The 18,372-nt window shown below is 32.5% G+C and overlaps 2 protein-coding genes across 2 annotated transcripts; both read left to right on the top strand.

The window, feature by feature from the left end:
* The first annotated feature begins 1,983 nt into the window (after positions 1–1,983).
* LOC111708559 (uncharacterized) lies at positions 1,984–14,216 on the top strand. Its single transcript, XM_023481975.1, has 9 exons — positions 1,984–2,103; positions 6,152–6,231; positions 6,654–6,684; positions 8,085–8,176; positions 8,793–8,898; positions 10,188–10,294; positions 11,132–11,210; positions 12,729–12,783; positions 14,074–14,216. Exons 2-9 carry the CDS (start codon positions 6,152–6,154, stop codon positions 14,199–14,201), a joined length of 678 nt encoding a protein of 225 aa, XP_023337743.1. The 5' UTR covers positions 1,984–2,103; the 3' UTR covers positions 14,202–14,216.
* Positions 14,217–15,200: 984 nt separating this feature from the next.
* LOC111708558 (uncharacterized) lies at positions 15,201–17,939 on the top strand. The gene is made up of 3 exons (XM_023481974.1): positions 15,201–15,483; positions 16,405–17,100; positions 17,495–17,939. The coding sequence occupies exons 1-3, from the start codon at positions 15,299–15,301 to the stop codon at positions 17,697–17,699; spliced, it is 1,086 nt and encodes a 361-aa protein (XP_023337742.1). The 5' UTR covers positions 15,201–15,298; the 3' UTR covers positions 17,700–17,939.
* Positions 17,940–18,372: the final 433 nt, after the last annotated feature.

The following is an 18,372-nucleotide window of genomic DNA, read 5'->3' as shown; positions in this document are numbered from 1 at the left end:
TAAGATTATTTTATTTATATGTAAGGAGAGGTCGTTTGTTTTAGATTTTAGAAGGTAAAATAAGTAATTTTTGCCAAATTTCTGTTAACTATAACAAAGTTACCCACAAAGGTTGAGAATTTCATGTTCATGGTTTTCTGAATTTGTAAATAAATTTGTTTCTTTTTTGCTATATATATATATATATATATATATATATATATATATATATATATATATATATATATATATATATATGCCAACAAAGCAACCTATATTTAACCTCCAGGGCGCTATATTTAAAGAGTTTGAGGTCGTCATTGAAGTCTCGAAGCCATTATGGGTAACCCTGTATGATAATTATTGAACTTTTTCAGACAATATATTTGGAATTTGTATTCTGTGTAAACCTGTATATGATACAGGGTTACCCACAATGGATGAGACGTCGGAGACGATTGAATTTTATTAGTCCGTTTTCTTTTATTCAGGGTTCCTTCTAGGCCAAGAGTTTTGGGTCGTCTTTACAGTCTCATCCATTGTGGGTAACCCGGGACATTGTGGAAATCCAATTTTCTTTCTTAAAACTATTTACAGACATTGCAGGATCAGGCCGAGTTCGAAGAGCTGCCAGACCAAAGCCTTTTAGGTCTGATGATTTGTGTAGCCCTTAACAATAAGTATTCAAAAACTGTAAACCTCTTGTTTTTATTGTGTTAAGTTGTGAAGGTGTAAACTGCAATCAACGAAATATATTTGCGCGTCAGTTTGTGAATACTTTTGCAGAGAGCGTAGACGGTACAAATCGGAAACTATTGCGCATTAAGTTCAACCAAAATTTACGGGCAGTTGCCCAAGGAAGTTACGTGCACTTGCCGCGTTGAATTACAAGAAAGAGAGACAAGTTTTTATTTTAGGGTTAGGGGTGGTTATGACACTTTCAGGGCCGAGCGCCGCGGTTAGTACAGAATCTCTCTCTCTCCGTCTTGTAATTCAACGCGGCATGTGCACGTAACTTCCTTGGGCTTCGTGCCTTCAGCGCTAAATTCAAGAATCGTTCATCTTTCTGTTTACAACAAAAAAAATTTAAAAGTAATTAATTTATTTGTAATTTGCCAAATAAAAAATCGATCAATCCTTAATCTAATTTTAATGATATTAATATGCTTTTTAAATTGTAATAATTTATATTTTTGGACAAGATACTTTTGCATATTATAGAAAACTATTTAAAAATAATTAATGGAGTTTTGTGTATTTACTAGCTTGGGAACCAGGCGCTGCACATTTTACTCATAATTACTTTCGCCGTTCACCCGCACTTAGTCGTAAATTACGATGTTATAGCCATTTTTCCCTATAAAAGTCGACCCACTCGCATTTCAACCTAAGATCTCAAAGCCAAACTAAAACATTTCCCATGGTTCTCCTGCGTTCCCCAATAAAGATTCGAGGGAAATCGGTCCAGGGGTTCCTGAGTTATGATCAGACAGACAATTAAACAGAGATTACAACTTGATAAAGATAAAGAATTGCAAAGGTGACTATGCCAATAAAACCTTTAATAAACGTTAAAGATTCCGTGATTCAAGAATTGTACCATACATCTTAACCTTTAAATATTCAGAAATAATAATTATTGCCAATTTCGGAAGCTTAGATCCTTGGGTGGGGAGGGGGGGGGGCAAGCTTTCTAAGGCCCATAAAAAATCTCGAATATCAATTACGTATAGTTCGAGGGTTAATTTCTTATCTTTTATTTTTAATTGTAAAGTATCTTTGTGTGAAGATGAACAGGTTTCAATCTCTACCTGGCCCTAGCGTACTATCAGGCTAGAAACAAGGCAGTAGTGCATATATACACTTCAAACCAACATCAAGCATTCATCTGTGTTTTGTTATTCACATTTTTAAATAAACTTGTTCTTCTATTTTCAACATGATTGCGAATCTATAGTGCATGTATTCGTTCAGAGGCATTTGTAGAAACATATTCAGTTCTTAAAAATATATTTTTTTAGATTACAATGAATGTTTTTAGTTATTAATATTATGAAAACAGAATCTTTATAGAACAATAAAACTGAACCCCATCGCGTAGATCATCTGCAGTCATCTTCCACGGTATGGTAATATTAAGCAATAGTTCACTTAAGGCATAAAGTGATTCACAAAAATGCACAAATTGAATTTAAGTTTTTAATGTAAGAAAAAACGTTTTTACAAATCTGATTAAATGTAAAAAAATCCAACTTTAAAAGCTTATTCAAAGGCCAGCACACTCCTGTATGCCAAGTCCATTAGCGCCTGATCCAATCAGGGTTCAGTCATGTGTTTGTTGTCTAGAAATAGTATAGCGGTAAAAATCTATCTTTCTATCTATCTCATTATCCAATTAGAATTATGAATCCTTCAATCGGCGCTATCAGTAAATGAAAATATTTTCTTCTACTGAAGCATAAAGTGAACATCAAACTATCAATTTGTAAAAAGAACAGTGATTTAAGATAAGAAAATAAATGAATGCAAATATATTAACTGAATTAAATAAAAAAGTGTTCATGTCTAATCAACTTAAAAGACAAATATTTCCTTGGGGGTCATTTCTTATTTAATAATCACTTTTTTCTGTTTTTGATTTTTAGAATCTCACAAACTTTCTATTCATTTAGTATCTAAGTTTAATTTTTTAATTCTTTTAAATTATTAGTTCGGGTATTCTGAGCCCGCTATTTAAAAATATCGGGAAAATACGGCTTGGGTCAGCTGTCATTTTGCCTTATTTACGGCTCGAGCTTTCGGATTCAAGCTTTCTTATTTTCCACAGAGTTGAGTTCAAAAAACCGGTTAAATATTCTATTTTGGCGGATTTTCATGGCAGAAATTGACGCATTCCGGGGTTTTAAAAGAACAATACTCAACATTGAGCCTTATTCTCCACTAAAACCAACCAAGGTCGGCTTTTTTTCATTGGGCCTAACTCCTTATGTCGAGCCGAAGATCTTGCAGCTGTCAATCACGTGACACAGGTCTTAAAGTCGGGTTTAAGGAATTACGGCTCGAGCCGAAGTTTTTAAATCGCGGGCTCTGAATTAATTTTTTAAATCGTTTTATTAATTTTTTAAAATCATATAATGACGTTTTTTAAACGTGTCTAAACTTTCTAGTAAAACATCTCCGTGGTTCTTAATGTGTTTCCAATATTTGAGGCTGATCAGTCACATACATTACAAAAAATATTGAATTATAAAGATCATATAAAATGCAATGTTGCTCGATATTTTTCCTATATTCTATTATTATTATTACTTTTATTATCCCATTTATGTACTCAATTTCTGTATGATAGCCTTAATGGATAATATTTTTAGAATAAACTGGAATAAACTAGTAAACTGCTCAATTATTAACTGGAATAAACTTGTAAACTGTTTAATTATTTGTGTTCTTTTTCTTCCTAATCCTATGACATTTGATTTATACAACTTAATAATAAAGTGCAATGTAAACAATAATATCTATATCACGTATAGACGTCACATATTGTTAAAAGGTATAACCGTATAATTGATTAGAAATACAAATAAAGTGTATTATTAGCAGTTTAATATGCAACACAAGTTTTATAACTTAATACCGATTACCGTTGCAACTACGTACTGAACTACTACTACTATAATGTTATACTCAACTATAACTACTATAACATTTTGAACGACTATACTACTACGTACTGTGCTACTACTACTACTACTACTACTTACTAAATTACTACTACTACTACTACTTATTAAACTACTACAACTTCTATAATGTACTGAACGACTACTATAATATACTGAACTACTAAACTACTACATACTGAACTATTACTACTACTATAATGTACTGAACTACTACTATAACATACTGAACTACTATACTACTACGTACTGAGCTACTACTACTATAATGTTCTTAACTACTACTATAGCATACTGAACTACTACTTCTATACTAAACTACTACTACTACATTCTAAACTACTACTACTGCTACTAACTAAACTACTACTACTACTACCACGTACCGTAATACTAATACTACGTACTGAACTATAACTACTACTATAATGTACTGAACTACTATACTACTACATACTGAGCTACTACTAATATAATGAACCGAACTACTACCATAACTTACTAAACAACAATGCTACTGAAACTCACTGAAATACTACTTCTACTACTACTACGTACTGAACTACCACTACTACCACTTCCTAAACTACTACTTCTACTACTACTACTAGGTACTGAACTACTACTACTTCTGCTTACTAAACCAGTACTACTACTACTACGTACTAAACTACTACTACTTCTGCTTACTAAACTAATACTACTACTACTACTACGTTCTAAACTACTACTGCTTTTGTTTACTAAGTTACTAATACTACTACGTACTGAACTACATACTACGTTTTGAACTGCTACTACTACGTTCTGAACTGCTACTTATACTACACACTGAACTACTACTACTACTTGTACTAAACTACTGCTACTTACAGTACTACTACTACTACTACTTTTACAAAACTAATGCTACTTAACGTTCTGAAGTACTCGTCTACTGAATACGTTTTGAACTGCTACAAACTACGTACTGAACAACTACTAAACTACTTGTACTAAACTACTGCAACTTAACGTTGTGAAGTACTACTGCGACATACACTGAACTACTACTTCTGAATACTAAACTTTTACAATTGCCTATTACAAAGTTTTAGTTAGTGGATAAGCTCAAAAAGTTTTAAATGCTAATGAAAACGAAAATTACATCTTTTGTCTTTATGTTATTCATGTAATTGAATCATGTATGTCTAATTTAACTACGTATTTATGTAGTTGAATCATGTACGTCTAATTTAACTACGTATTCATGTAGTAGAATCCTGTACGTCTAATTTAAGTACGTATTCATGTAGTTGAATCATGTACGTCTAATTTGACTACGTTTTCATGTAATTGAATCATGTACGTCTAATTCAACTACCTATTCATGTAAATGAACCATGTACATCTAATTTAACTACGTTTTCATGTAGTTGAATCACATACGTCTAATTTAACTACGTATTCATGTAGTTGAATCATTTATCTCTAATTTAACTACGTATTCATGTAGTTGAATCATTTATCTCTAATTTAACTACGTATTCATGTAGTTGAATCATTTATCTCTAATTTAACTACGTATTCATGTAGTTGAATCATTTATCTCTAATTTAACTACGTATTCATGTAGTTGAATCATTTATCTCTAATTTAACTACGTATTCATGTAGTTGAATCATGCATCTCTAATTTAACTACGTTTTCATGTAGTTGAATCATGAACGACTAATTTAACTACATATTCATGTAGTTGAATCATGTATGTCTAATTTAACTACGTATTCATGTAGTTGAATCCTGTACGTCTAATTTAAGTACGTATTCATGTAGTTGAATCATGTATGTCTAATTTGACTACGTTTTCATGTAATTGAATCATGTACGTCTAATTTAACTACCTATTCATGTAAATGAACCATGTACGTCTAATTTAACTACGTTTTCATGTTATAGTTGAATCATTTATCTCTAATTTAACTACGTATTCATGTAGTTGAATCATGTACATCTAATTTAACTACGTATTCATGTAGTTGAATCATGCATCTCTAATTTAACTACGTTTTCATGTAGTTGAATCATGAACGAGTAATTTAACTACATATTCATGTAGTTGAATCATGTATGTCTAATTTAACTACGTATTCATGTAGTTGAATCATGTACGTCTAATTTAACTACGTATTCATGTAATTGAATCAGGTACGTCTAATTTAACTACGTATTCATTTAGTTGAATCATGTACGTCTAATTTAACTAATTATTCATGTAGTTGAATCATGTACGTCTATTTTAACTACTTTCATGTAGTTGAATCATGTAGGTCTAATTTAACTACGTATTCATGTAGTTGAATCATGTACGTCAAATTTTACTACGTATTTGAAGAAAAAAATTTGATGAAAAAATGTTATGGCATTTGGTTGGTTTACAATTTGAACAACTAATAATCAAAAGTTGGCACTGGTTTAAGCTGAACCACATTTATAAATTTCCACCTCAGATGAACGAGGATTATAAGCTGGAGTTTCTGGTTAGTCCTGAAACCAAGATTAAGTTCCGTCACGGGATCCATACTTACAGGTAGAGATGGGCTTAAATTCGATTTTTTTTCATTTCATTCGTTCATCGTTTGTGAGTGACACATTTCGTTAGTTTTTTTATCGTTCAAAAAAATTGATTTCGTTTAAAATTATCGTTCATTTTCCATCTATTTCGTTCGTTTTCTCACTGAACGATCGTTCAGTAAAATCGTTCGTTCAATAAAGTCGTTTGATCAGTAAAATTGTGTTCCAAAAATACGAAGGTTTATTTTTCAAAATGTTTTAAAAAGTTTGTTCGTTCAGTAAAAATCATAGTTTTTTCAAGTTCGTTCGAACGATTTTAAAAACGATCATTTTTTCATTTCTCTGGACGATTTATTTCGTTCGTTATTTTCTGAACGACTCCTTTTTCCAAGAAAAATTTCGTTCGTTAATAAAAACGACGCCCATCTCTACTTACAGGTGTCAAGACAACGAACTGCTTATCGGAAAGGTTAGTTTTTATAAAAATCGATTTTTGCCGATAACACCCCCAGGCTACCCATAAGTGTCCTCAAAAAAATGTCAACCCATTTGGTCCAGCCGTTTTTCCGGCCATAGGAAATATATATTTATGGGAACGTCTTGCTTTATTCTATACTAGCTGAAGGGCCCGACGTTGCCCATGGAATTTTTTTTTTAAAATAAATTTTTTAAAAATGTTGAAAATTTTACCCTATAANTAATAGGTTAATAGGTTAATAGGTTAATAGGTTAATAGGTTAATAGGTTAATAGGTTAATAGGTTAATAGGTTAATAGGTTAATAGGTTAATAGGTTAATAGGTTAATAGGTTAATAGGTTAATAGGTTAATAGGTTAATAGGTTAATAGGTTAATAGGTTAATAGGTTAATAGGTTAATAGGTTAATAGGTTAATAGGTTAATAGGTTAATAGGTTAATAGGTTAATAGGTTAATAGGTTAATAGGTTAATAGGTTAATAGGTTAATAGGTTAATAGGTTAATAGGTTAATAGGTTAATAGGTTAATAGGTTAATAGGTTAATAGGTTAATAGGTTAATAGGTTAATAGGTTAATAGGTTAATAGGTTAATAGGTTAATAGGTTAATAGGTTAATAGGTTAATAGGTTAATAGGTTAATAGGTTAATAGGTTAATAGGTTAATAGGTTAATAGGTTAATAGGTTAATAGGTTAATAGGTTAATAGGTTAATAGGTTAATAGGTTAATAGGTTAATAGGTTAATAGGTTAATAGGTTAATAGGTTAATAGGTTAATAGGTTAATAGGTTAATAGGTTAATAGGTTAATAGGTTAATAGGTTAATAGGTTAATAGGTTAATAGGTTAATAGGTTAATAGGTTAATAGGTTAATAGGTTAATAGGTTAATAGGTTAATAGGTTAATAGGTTAATAGGTTAATAGGTTAATAGGTTAATAGGTTAATAGGTTAATAGGTTAATAGGTTAATAGGTTAATAGGTTAATAGGTTAATAGGTTAATAGGTTAATAGGTTAATAGGTTAATAGGTTAATAGGTTAATAGGTTAATAGGTTAATAGGTTAATAGGTTAATAGGTTAATAGGTTAATAGGTTAATAGGTTAATAGGTTAATAGGTTAATAGGTTAATAGGTTAATAGGTTAATAGGTTAATAGGTTAATAGGTTAATAGGTTAATAGGTTAATAGGTTAATAGGTTAATAGGTTAATAGGTTAATAGGTTAATAGGTTAATAGGTTAATAGGTTAATAGGTTAATAGGTTAATAGGTTAATAGGTTAATAGGTTAATAGGTTAATAGGTTAATAGGTTAATAGGTTAATAGGTTAATAGGTTAATAGGTTAATAGGTTAATAGGTTAATTCTTTTAAATTATCTACATTTCTCTTTGTAGAATGTTTTCTCGACCCATGAAATAGTGTTTCCAACTGTAAAACTAAGTTCTAAGGATGGCTCCTATATACCTGAAACACAAGTCAGACTCAGGTATACCTCATCTTATGACTTTTCATTCCTATTTGACTAAATTAACATCAAAAATTAACATTTTGTCTTTTTAGTACTTTTTTTGTCGGCAGGTGTAAAGTAGAAGATATTTTTGAGTTACAGACCAAAACGCAATTGAAATGAAATTGAAGAAACCAACCAACCACCAAAAATTTTATGTTTTTAATCATAAATTTCTGTTATGTATATATTGTTAAATTTGCTTTTCAAATACTAGTTCGTAAATTCAAAACTATAGGAGCTACGAGGTCACAAATTCGTTCCAATGCTTTCGCATAAATTTGACCTTCTCCCTCTGATTGTTGCATGCATTGATTGTTTCCATAGATTAATTAACAATAACAGATAGAACACTAGATGTCATCTTTTCAAGATTTACGGGTTTCTCGTTTACAATAACCCATGAGGCAGACGCCCAAAGGAGCTGTGCGCATGCTGCATAGAATAACAAGAGAGAGAGAAAGAGCCTGTTCTACGCCGACTGCGCCTCGGTAGTCTGCCTCAGGGTTATTGTCAACGAAAAACACATAAATCTTGAAAAGACGACATCTAGTGTCTTATATGTTCCTCTAATTAATCTATGGTTTCTATATAGTCTAGTGGATGTGAGATCAACGCCTGATAATGTAAAGGAGCACTACCATAAATTGATTGAATGCAAAGATTGTAAACGTCCCGGATTATCATGGAATATTACCAAGGTGAGATTTATTGGCAGAGGCCCAAAGGAGTTACGCAGGCTTGCCGCGTTAAATTACAAGACAGAGAGAGAGCCTGCTCTAACCGCGACGCTCGGCCCCCTAGCATGTCCTAGCCGCAGCGCTCGGCCCAGAAAGTGTCTTAAACTTAACCTAACCTAACCCTGAATTATGTACTAATCTCTCTCTTTCTTGAAATTCAACGCGGCAAGCCCGCGTAACTCCATTAGGCAAATGCCAGATTAATTTACACTCATCTAGTAAACATATTTATGACGTCAGTGAAATCAGAATTAAAGGGACTGTGAGCGTTATTTCAAGTAGGCCTTACTTTTGTCTAATTGTGTTTATAGGACCGTACATCGGTGTAAAGATCTCAGAATTTCTAAGTTTAAAAGATACGTTGATTGTGTATTATGAAAATCTTAACAAAATAATTTGTCGAATATTAAAATACTTTTTCAAAACAATGGCTTTAAAAATTTGGACAAAAACCTTTCTTTGCATTCCGGAGAGTAAATCATAATATTTTAAATAATAAAACAAGATTTTACAATAACAAGCGTTTCTGCCATAGAGAATAGAATATGTATTAGAGGGGAATTTAAAGAATCTCTCGGTATGAATTTTTTCAGTCCCTTTCAGCCTGAAAGGGAGTTCAAAGTGTACAAATCATGTAAATGTTCACAAATTATATGCAGTAGAGTACATTAATACAGTATGTTCCCTAGACTATTCATTTCAATTTCGAATTTTTAAACTGCTATATAAACTTTATAGTGAATTAGGTGAATAAAAAACATCATTTGATTTACAGTTATAACGGAAAATCATCGTATGTAAAGTAAAAGGCATAGAGTCTATGTGAAATGATCATTGGTCAATTATGAAACCAGCCTATTTCATAATTTGGTTTTCTTTTAACATTAATTTTAGATTTTCTATATAATGATATTCCAGGGCCCAAAAGGTTATATAGCATAAATATGTGAAGTACACCTGCAATATGGAAACAGTACAATAAAATGGCCGTTTTACACTTTTTTCTAGTAAATTCCCCTCTAATATATATTCTATTCTCTATGGTTTCTGCGTAGGTACTAAATTTTTAGCTTGAAAAACAGGATATATTTCTTCGTCCTTATTTATCAGTATCAGACAAAGGTTCAAAGGGTTCCACTCTGACTCATACATGCCACCCTATAACTTGGGTCTACAATTCCTTCAAATCGAACATTTATTTGATTGAACTTGCCAGTGATCGAACCTATATATAATCCTTAATATTTTAGGTTCTGCAGTCAGGATCAAATATTGTGACGTTTGATAATCTTGGTATAGTTAGAACCAAGGGACCAGACCAGATACAGGCTGTATCAGAACGCCTGCTAGAAAGAAGGTAGAATCTATATATTAATATATAGCACTAGGCTTCTTGGGCGCTTCGCGCCAATCTTTGTTTTTAACTTTTAACTGTAGCTCTTTTATCGACTTTTTTTTGTGGATTTTGATCACCCTTACATCTTCCATAGGGTTTGGGATCGATCGGTTTAGCCGTTTTAACATTTATTGGATACAAGCAAACAAGCAAACAAACAGACAAACAAAGTATATAATTAGAAGATGCTCTCTAGCTTCTAGCGAAGTAGTTTAACTATAAGTACGGTATAAATGAACCAGCCTAGGGAAGTAGTTTAACTAGCCAAACCTAGTTAAACTACTATGAATCTAGATCTCGGGTCATTTTCACTGTGCTGTACAAAATCTGGATAATCGATTATTCTTTGATAAATCAAGAATTATTTTTTAAAACACCTCAATCAATCAATTGCCCTTCTGAGGTGGATATTTTTAAACGAGACTGAAATAGTTGAACCTGATACACCAGTTCAACCACTCCTCGGCGTAGACCATCAAGATGTCTTTTATCCTAAATTTAAAACTTTGTTTTTTCACCAAAACTAAAGGACTCGTTTCCTTTTTCTTAGTTTTCTTCTTATCAGTTACCTTTGCTCTTCGAACATAATTCAATAAAAACCTGATTTTTTAATCTTTGATGTTTCAAACATAGATTATTTGATCTAACAGAATTTATAGTTTGAAATGTCTAAGTTCTACAACATTGCGTTGGAAAGATATAGGGATTAGGAAATCAGAGTTTATGACAAAGACTCAATTCATTTTCCTTTTATTTACAAAAAAAGGCAATTAAAAATATCAAGTTTTGTTTGTTTAGACGAGAGTGTGGAGACACTGTATCAGGAACCTGGGATATGAATAGAATACGAGATCTTGCAGCAGATTCAGTTCTAGAGGTTACTTTCTTATTATTAACTAGCTCAAGTTCCCGCCGTTGCCCTTGGAATTTAAAAAAATCGAATTAAAAAAATTTGATTTAAAAAAAAAATTGAAGTTTTTATTAGCCTATGTTAATCCCAGTGTACCCATGAGTTTCCTCAAAAAAAATTCAGTCAGTTTGGTCCAGCCGATTACATTCTTGTTCTTCTCAGCTGGGAACTCATAATCCCGATCTTGATATCCACTGTGAGCACTTTTAATTTGAGGATGTGAAAAAAAACTATATGTTGTATTATTAGTTATTCCTCTCCTGATCAAAGCTCCCTTCAACCCCTGTCTGTCATTTGGAATATCAAATAAAGATTGAATTGAAGATTAACAAGAAATCGAGATTAAGCTTTGATCTTGAAATCCACAATACAATACAATTAAATCATCCATAAACTTTCCCTGGAGTCACGCGAGGTCCCAAACAAATTTTTTTTGGCCCGATCGGTTCAGCCGTTTTGACGTTTATTGTTATACAAAAGGACAGACAGACAAGCAAAGCATATGTACAGAAAGAAGAAGCTCTTCGCTCATATATATATTTATATATATGTTTCAACTGATATATTTATATATATATATATATATGTTAGCTATAGCTGGCCAAACGGCTGGACCGAATAGGCTGAATTTTTTTTAGGAAATCCATGGGTATCCCTGGTGGTAACATAGGTTAAAAAATCGAATTTATTTTCCTTAAAAAATAATTAATAATTTTTTTCAAAATAAGATTTTTTAATTCCACGGTTAACGCCGGGCACTTCCGGCTTTCAGCTGGTATTTCATAATTAAAAGAAGAAGGAAGACGGCGAGAATTCCACTGTTTTGTGATTCTCACTGTAATATCCCGGTCTGATGAATACACTTATGGTTGAAATGGCGCTTAGCCTCATCGACTGATTTTGTTACCCACAAAGGATGAGACTTAATAAAGATGAGTTGAAATTCTTAAAATATGACGATCTCAAGGTTAAATAAAGTCGTCTGCCTTGGAAGTGGCTTGATTAATGATTTGGCGAAGAAAAAACAAGTTTACAGAATCAGAAATATAAGGAAACATACATTTGCCACAGTCGTCTCTGATTTCTCATCCTTTGTTGAGTAACGTTATTTCCTCTGCCATTTCTTTCTTAAACCTCTGCTCCATAATATCTCATTTTTTCCTTTTCCCTTTTAGTTTTCCTCGCTCTTTCCCCTATTCCCCCCGCCCGATTCCCTACCCCGGAAGAAAATAAAGATTTGTATCTATAACGTTATTTAACCAAATATTTCGAAACGTTCCATTACAAACTTTTTTATTTCTTGAAAGGAGCTTTGCCACAAACGCTGATTTTCTAATCTTTTATATCTTCGGAACGGAACCCAATGACGTAAACCTTAGATATTTCAAACAATGCATTTTATGAGATCAAATGACATAAGTTTGAAATATAAAAGGTTTACACCATAAGATTGCAAAGATAAGGATTAAGAAAAACTTATTTCAGACAAGTGACAAGGAGTTAAGACTGTGTATAGAAGCGTATGTATTTCAAGAAGACGGTGGGTTTTATTTGAAATATTTTTATTTTCAATAAAATCGATAGAACACTAGATGTCGTCTTTTCAAAATTTAGGGGTCGATCGTTCACAATAACCCGGAGTCAGAAGCCCAAAGAAGTAAGAACTGACCTCAGGGTTATTGTGAACAAAAAACCCCTAAATGTTGAAAAGATAGTGTTCTATCTGTATTGTTATTAATCTATGCAATTAACTATGGAACTCATGGAACAGGAAGACAATTTTTAGACTGAAGTTTGAATTTTAAATATTCCAATGAACATGCAGTGTGCAGTGTAAAAATAATTTATTTTTACGCTACTTGTAAAACTATTTATGTTGTAACTTGATGCATCAAATAGATTTAAAAATTAATTTAATGTTGTCTTCTATATTTTCTGGATCTCATTTCAGTTTATAAACAGTGATTTCTCTTTAAACCTCAAATTATAAAGGTTTCATCGTTGGAATTAATTTGCACACTTTTATGGGTTTAATTGTTAATATTTCAATGTTGTTTTCATGATATTTTATGGTTTTATTTTATACCTATGGTTTTCACCTGTGTATTCAGAAAGTATACTCTATCTTTATAATCCATGGTTTACTCTTGTGTGTTCAGGAAGAATACTCTATCTCTATAATCTATGATTTACTCCTGTGTATTCCTGAAGTATACTCTTTAGTCTTTATCTATAATCTATGGTTTACTCTTAAGTGTATATATGTGTGTTCTGGAAGTATACTCTATATCTATGTGTTCAAAGTATACTCTATACCTGTGTGTTCAGGAAGTATATTCTATATCTGTGTGTTCAGGAAGTATACCCTATACCTGTGTGTTCAGAAAGTATACTTTATATCTGTGTGTTCAGGAAGTATACTCTATACCTGTGTGTTCAAAAAGTATACTCTATATCTGTGTTTTCAGGAAGTATACTTTATATCTGTGTGTTCAGGAAGTATACTCTACCTGTGTGTTCAGGAAGTATACTCTATATCTGTGTGTTCAGAAAATATACTCTATATCTGTGTGTTCAGGAAGTATACTCTTTACCTGTGTGTTCAGAAAGTATACTCTATATCTGTGTGTTCAGGAAGTATACTCTATATCTGTTTGTTCAAGAAGTATACTCTATATATGTGTGTTCATGAAGTATACTCTATACCTGTTTGTTCATTAAGTATACTCTATACCTGTGTGTTCAGGACATATACTCTATACCTGTTTGTTCAGAAAGTATACTCTATACCTGTGAGTTTAGGAAGTATACTCTATACCTGTGTGTTTAGGAAGTATACTGGAGCTAGCCCGGATATTGAGCTCTATAGTCCAGGATATGACGGATGCTAACGGATCTATAACAATCAGAAAGAGAAATATATGTTCTGATTCTGTCAGGTTAGGAGACATGAATTAAACTGTTTATTAATTACTTAGATATTACAATCTATATTCTTCTACTTATCCCAAATTATAGATTATTAATTACAATAGGTGGCAACAGAGAAATGGACCAATTATACATGACGTCACACGTGTCAAATATAACAAGAAAAACGAAATTTTTTCGCATTAGTCGACATGCTTTCCAAGATTAAATAAATAAGTGGAAAAAAACAGAAAATAAAGAACACATAAAATTGCAATTATTTTACTATAAGATAAGCACTTTATTCTAAAATAATCACTATTAGTTATAATTTTTTCTGACACAAAAACTAAGTTGACACTTGTGACGTAAGATAACAGCTGTACTGAGAGTGTGCAAATTCTTCGTTGCCATCTATTGTACTAGAATCTATTTTACTTATCCCACTTTCACTGCTGTTTAATTTCTTTTTCTCCAATACTTCCTATTTCTCCAAATTCATTCTTTTCCTTCATTTTTTCCTCCCCCCGTTCCTTCCTATTCCTCCTAATTTTCTAAATCCCCCAGTTCCTTCCTATTTCTCCTAATTTTCTAAATCCCACAGTTCCTTCCTATTTCTCCTAATTTTCTAAATCCCCCAGATCCTTCCTATTTCTCCTAATCATCTAAATCCCCCTGTTCCTTCCTATTTCTCCTAATTTTCTAAATCCCCCTGTTCCTTCCTATTTCTCCTAATTTTCTAAATCCCCCTGTTCCTTCCTATTTCTCCAAATCATCTAATTCCCCCTGTTCCTTCCTATTCCTTCCTAATCATCTAAATCCCCCAGATCCTTCCTATTTCTCCTAATTTTCTAAATCCCCCCGTTCGTTCCTATTCTTCCTAATTTTCTAAATCCCTCCGTTCCATCCTATTTCTCCTAATTTTCTAAATCCCCCAGTTCCTTCCTATGTCTCCTAATTTTATATATTTGACATTTAATCTTTATCTTAAACTTAAACCTGCCTCAAATCTCAATTGGTAGTTTTAGTTTTCATTTTGAATAATAAGATTCTTGTTCTAGGATGAGTCCACGGAGCTGGTTTGGAAGAAAAGAATATTTATCACTGAAGATCAGCTGCATAAAGTGAACACTAATTGTGCTGGGATGCATCTCAAGGTTCCTGTCTACGACATGGGGAAGAGTAAGAATGTTCCTGCTGATATCTCCGAACCTACGCAGAACACGTTCTTTAAGATAGAGAAAACCAAGGTTGGAGGAGGAGCGGTGGTTGCGGAGAGTTCCCGTCTTGCCTTTCAGTTCAATCCTCTTCCTGATCTTCTCCGTTCTAGGTATTACAGAGTTAACCTAGATATTAGTCTTATCAAATTTCTTTAATAGCGTTTAGCAGACAAAAGTCACATTTTAAAAAGAACAGACCGGCTATGTAAGGTAATTGAACTGACTACGCAGTGTTGTGGAAAGCTTCTTTAGGATTCATTTGAGACATATAAAACTTTTTAAAGATATGTAAATCCTGAGTTTGAGCGCAAATTCGACGTTAAAAACTCCTACTTTGGGGGTAAATACGTTTTCAGAATCGTTTTTTTTTAAATATTAATTAACGACGACGAAAAACAAAGTAAAAATTATACAGTAATCTAATTAGATGGTTAGGAACATATTTCTCAAAAGAAATTTGTCAATATATCAATGCTAAAATCAATTATTTCGTTTTCATCATAATATTGAATTTTTTATTTTCTTTGAATTTCTTCGCAGATTTCTTCAAATGTCGTCTTTTCAATAATAATTCCAGAATTCTGCAGAAAATTTTTGTGAATAATGAGAAACCAGAATAATGGGAAAATAGAAACTAATAATTGAACAAGATTACTTATTTTCGATGATAAGATTAATTTTTATTTTCTCAACCCCTGTTCCTAAACAACTAATTAGTTTAGTGTAGAATTGTTTTTACATTTTATGTCGTCTTATTTAATAATGTAAAAAAATAATTCTGAAAACGTATCCACACCCAAAGTAGGAGTTTTGAATGTCAAATTTTCGCTCAAACTTAGGATTTACAGATCTTTAAAAATTTTAATATGTCTCAAATGGATCCTAAAGAAGCTTTCCACAACACTGCATACTCAGTTCAACTACCGTACATAGCCGGTCTGTCCCTTTAAGTTGGAATGAGGGTAGGAAGGAATATAGATAAAAACCCCATTTCCCAAAATTTGGTCAAAAATATAGATGTTTTTGTTTAGAAAACGACCAAGGTTGGATGTTTTAGCTTTAGCTGAACCTAACCCTTCCTTCTCTCCTCCTAGACAAACCTTCTCTCCTCCTAAACAAACCTTCTCTCCTCCGAGACAAATCCCCAGCACTGCAACATACGACAACAGAACAACTATATTCGCTAGAAGAGCAGAACCTCTTGTACCCTCCTTAAATATAACCCCAGCCTCTCCCAACCAACTTGTAGGTTCTCCAACTAGAATTCCAACCTCTAGAAATCTTGCCACAGCCTCTCATAATGTATTCGGAATTTCTCCCCTAAGATCAGCAGCCTCTAGTATGGACTCAACCTCGTCGTTCTCCTGGAATATACCCTCCCAGCCTCAGCTACCTGTAATCCTGGAAACCCAACAGCCTCACCACCAGCCTCTACCAGATTTCCACAATATATCTCCTCATCAACCTCCACCCTTCTCCTCATCCCCACGCTCTCTAGTTGTAGAGCCAAGGATCATACCCGGAGCCTCTTCTCCGTCCTTACTTAGCCTTCAATCCTACTCTTCCATGCACCAAGCTTCTCCGGAAACCCATGAATCCATATTCTCACAACCACATACGTCTCAAACCTCTCTTTCTTCAGCATCTGAAGCATATTTAACAATGACCTACCTAGATACGTTCTCAAACTTTGATCCAACCTCAGATCTACATGATATTGACACCAGGTTGGTTTATTTATAAAGGAATTGAGTCTTTGCCACAATCTCAAATTTTCGAATTCCTATATATTTGCAACTCTTTGATATTTCAAACTTAGATGATTGAATCTAACAGAATTCATAGTTTGAAATATCTAAAGTCTACGACATTGGGTTTCAAAGATAAAAGGATTAGAAAATCAAAGTTTGTGGCAAAGACTCAATTCCATCAGACAATTTTAAACATTTTGTATACTTTTCTTTTCCTAAATTTTGTAAGGGGATTAGAGCCAAAAATGTGAGAAGAATTTTCTCTTCTACTAGTTATAGAAACATCAAATAAATCAAAAACAGATAATAAAGATGAACTCTTGATTTAGCAATATTTTGTTGAATATTCCTGAACACTTTCTTTATTTAGTGCGATTTCAAGATTCCAAGATGTAGATGTAAACACCTTTCTCAGCGTTCAGACAGACTCTGTGGGATCCCAAAATAAAGTCTCAAAAAACAAACAGGAAGAAACAAAAAACACGAGAAAGAAAACCGAATCATTAAAAAAGGTAAAGGAGGACGAAATAATGCCGAGGAGGAGTTCTAGAAAACCAGCAAATCCTGAATTGTAAATAGACGGATGAAAGAAGAGAAATAAGAAATAAGTCAGACAATAATAAAATCAAAATAAATATCCGTTCTATCCGTTCGGTTCAACAACTGTGATGATAAGATTGCAAAGAGCATTTTATTATTTTATTCAAAAATAAATTCAAGTACAAATTTCATTATGTATCATATATCTTACTTTAAGTATTGTGATATATGACTACTTTAAAATATGAATATATGAATATATAATTTTTCATCTTTGAATTAGTTCATGTAGGAAGGTTACTTGTGCAATCCATTAACTTCTTATTAGATTGCGGAAAAGTTTTTTTTTTGCACAGTCATAATCGAAAAGACCCGGAATTAATTATCAGCTAATCAGGCGGTTTTACATATATATCGCTGGTAATTTTAAATGCTCGAAAAAGGCAGACCACATTTGGGAAATGGCAAGACTATAGCGCTATTTGTGATTATCGTTTCGTCCATCATGTTTGTAAAATTAGATTGTAAAGTCGTCTCATTTATTTTAAATTAATTCCGGGTCTTTTGTATGCCGAGTCCATTAGCGCCTGATCCAATCAGGGTTCAGTCATGTGTTTGGTGTCTATTCTGAACCAATAGAAATTGCATGGCGGTAAAATCTATCGGCGCTATACACTAAATGGAAATATTTACTTCTACTGAAACTAT

The sequence above is a fragment of the Eurytemora carolleeae genome, unplaced genomic scaffold (assembly GCF_000591075.1).
Source record: "Eurytemora carolleeae unplaced genomic scaffold, Eaff_2.0 scaffold885, whole genome shotgun sequence".
NCBI lineage: Eukaryota > Metazoa > Arthropoda > Copepoda > Calanoida > Temoridae > Eurytemora > Eurytemora carolleeae.
The sequence above is the reverse complement of the archived record's forward strand: the minus strand, read 5'-3'. Positions and strand labels throughout refer to the sequence as shown.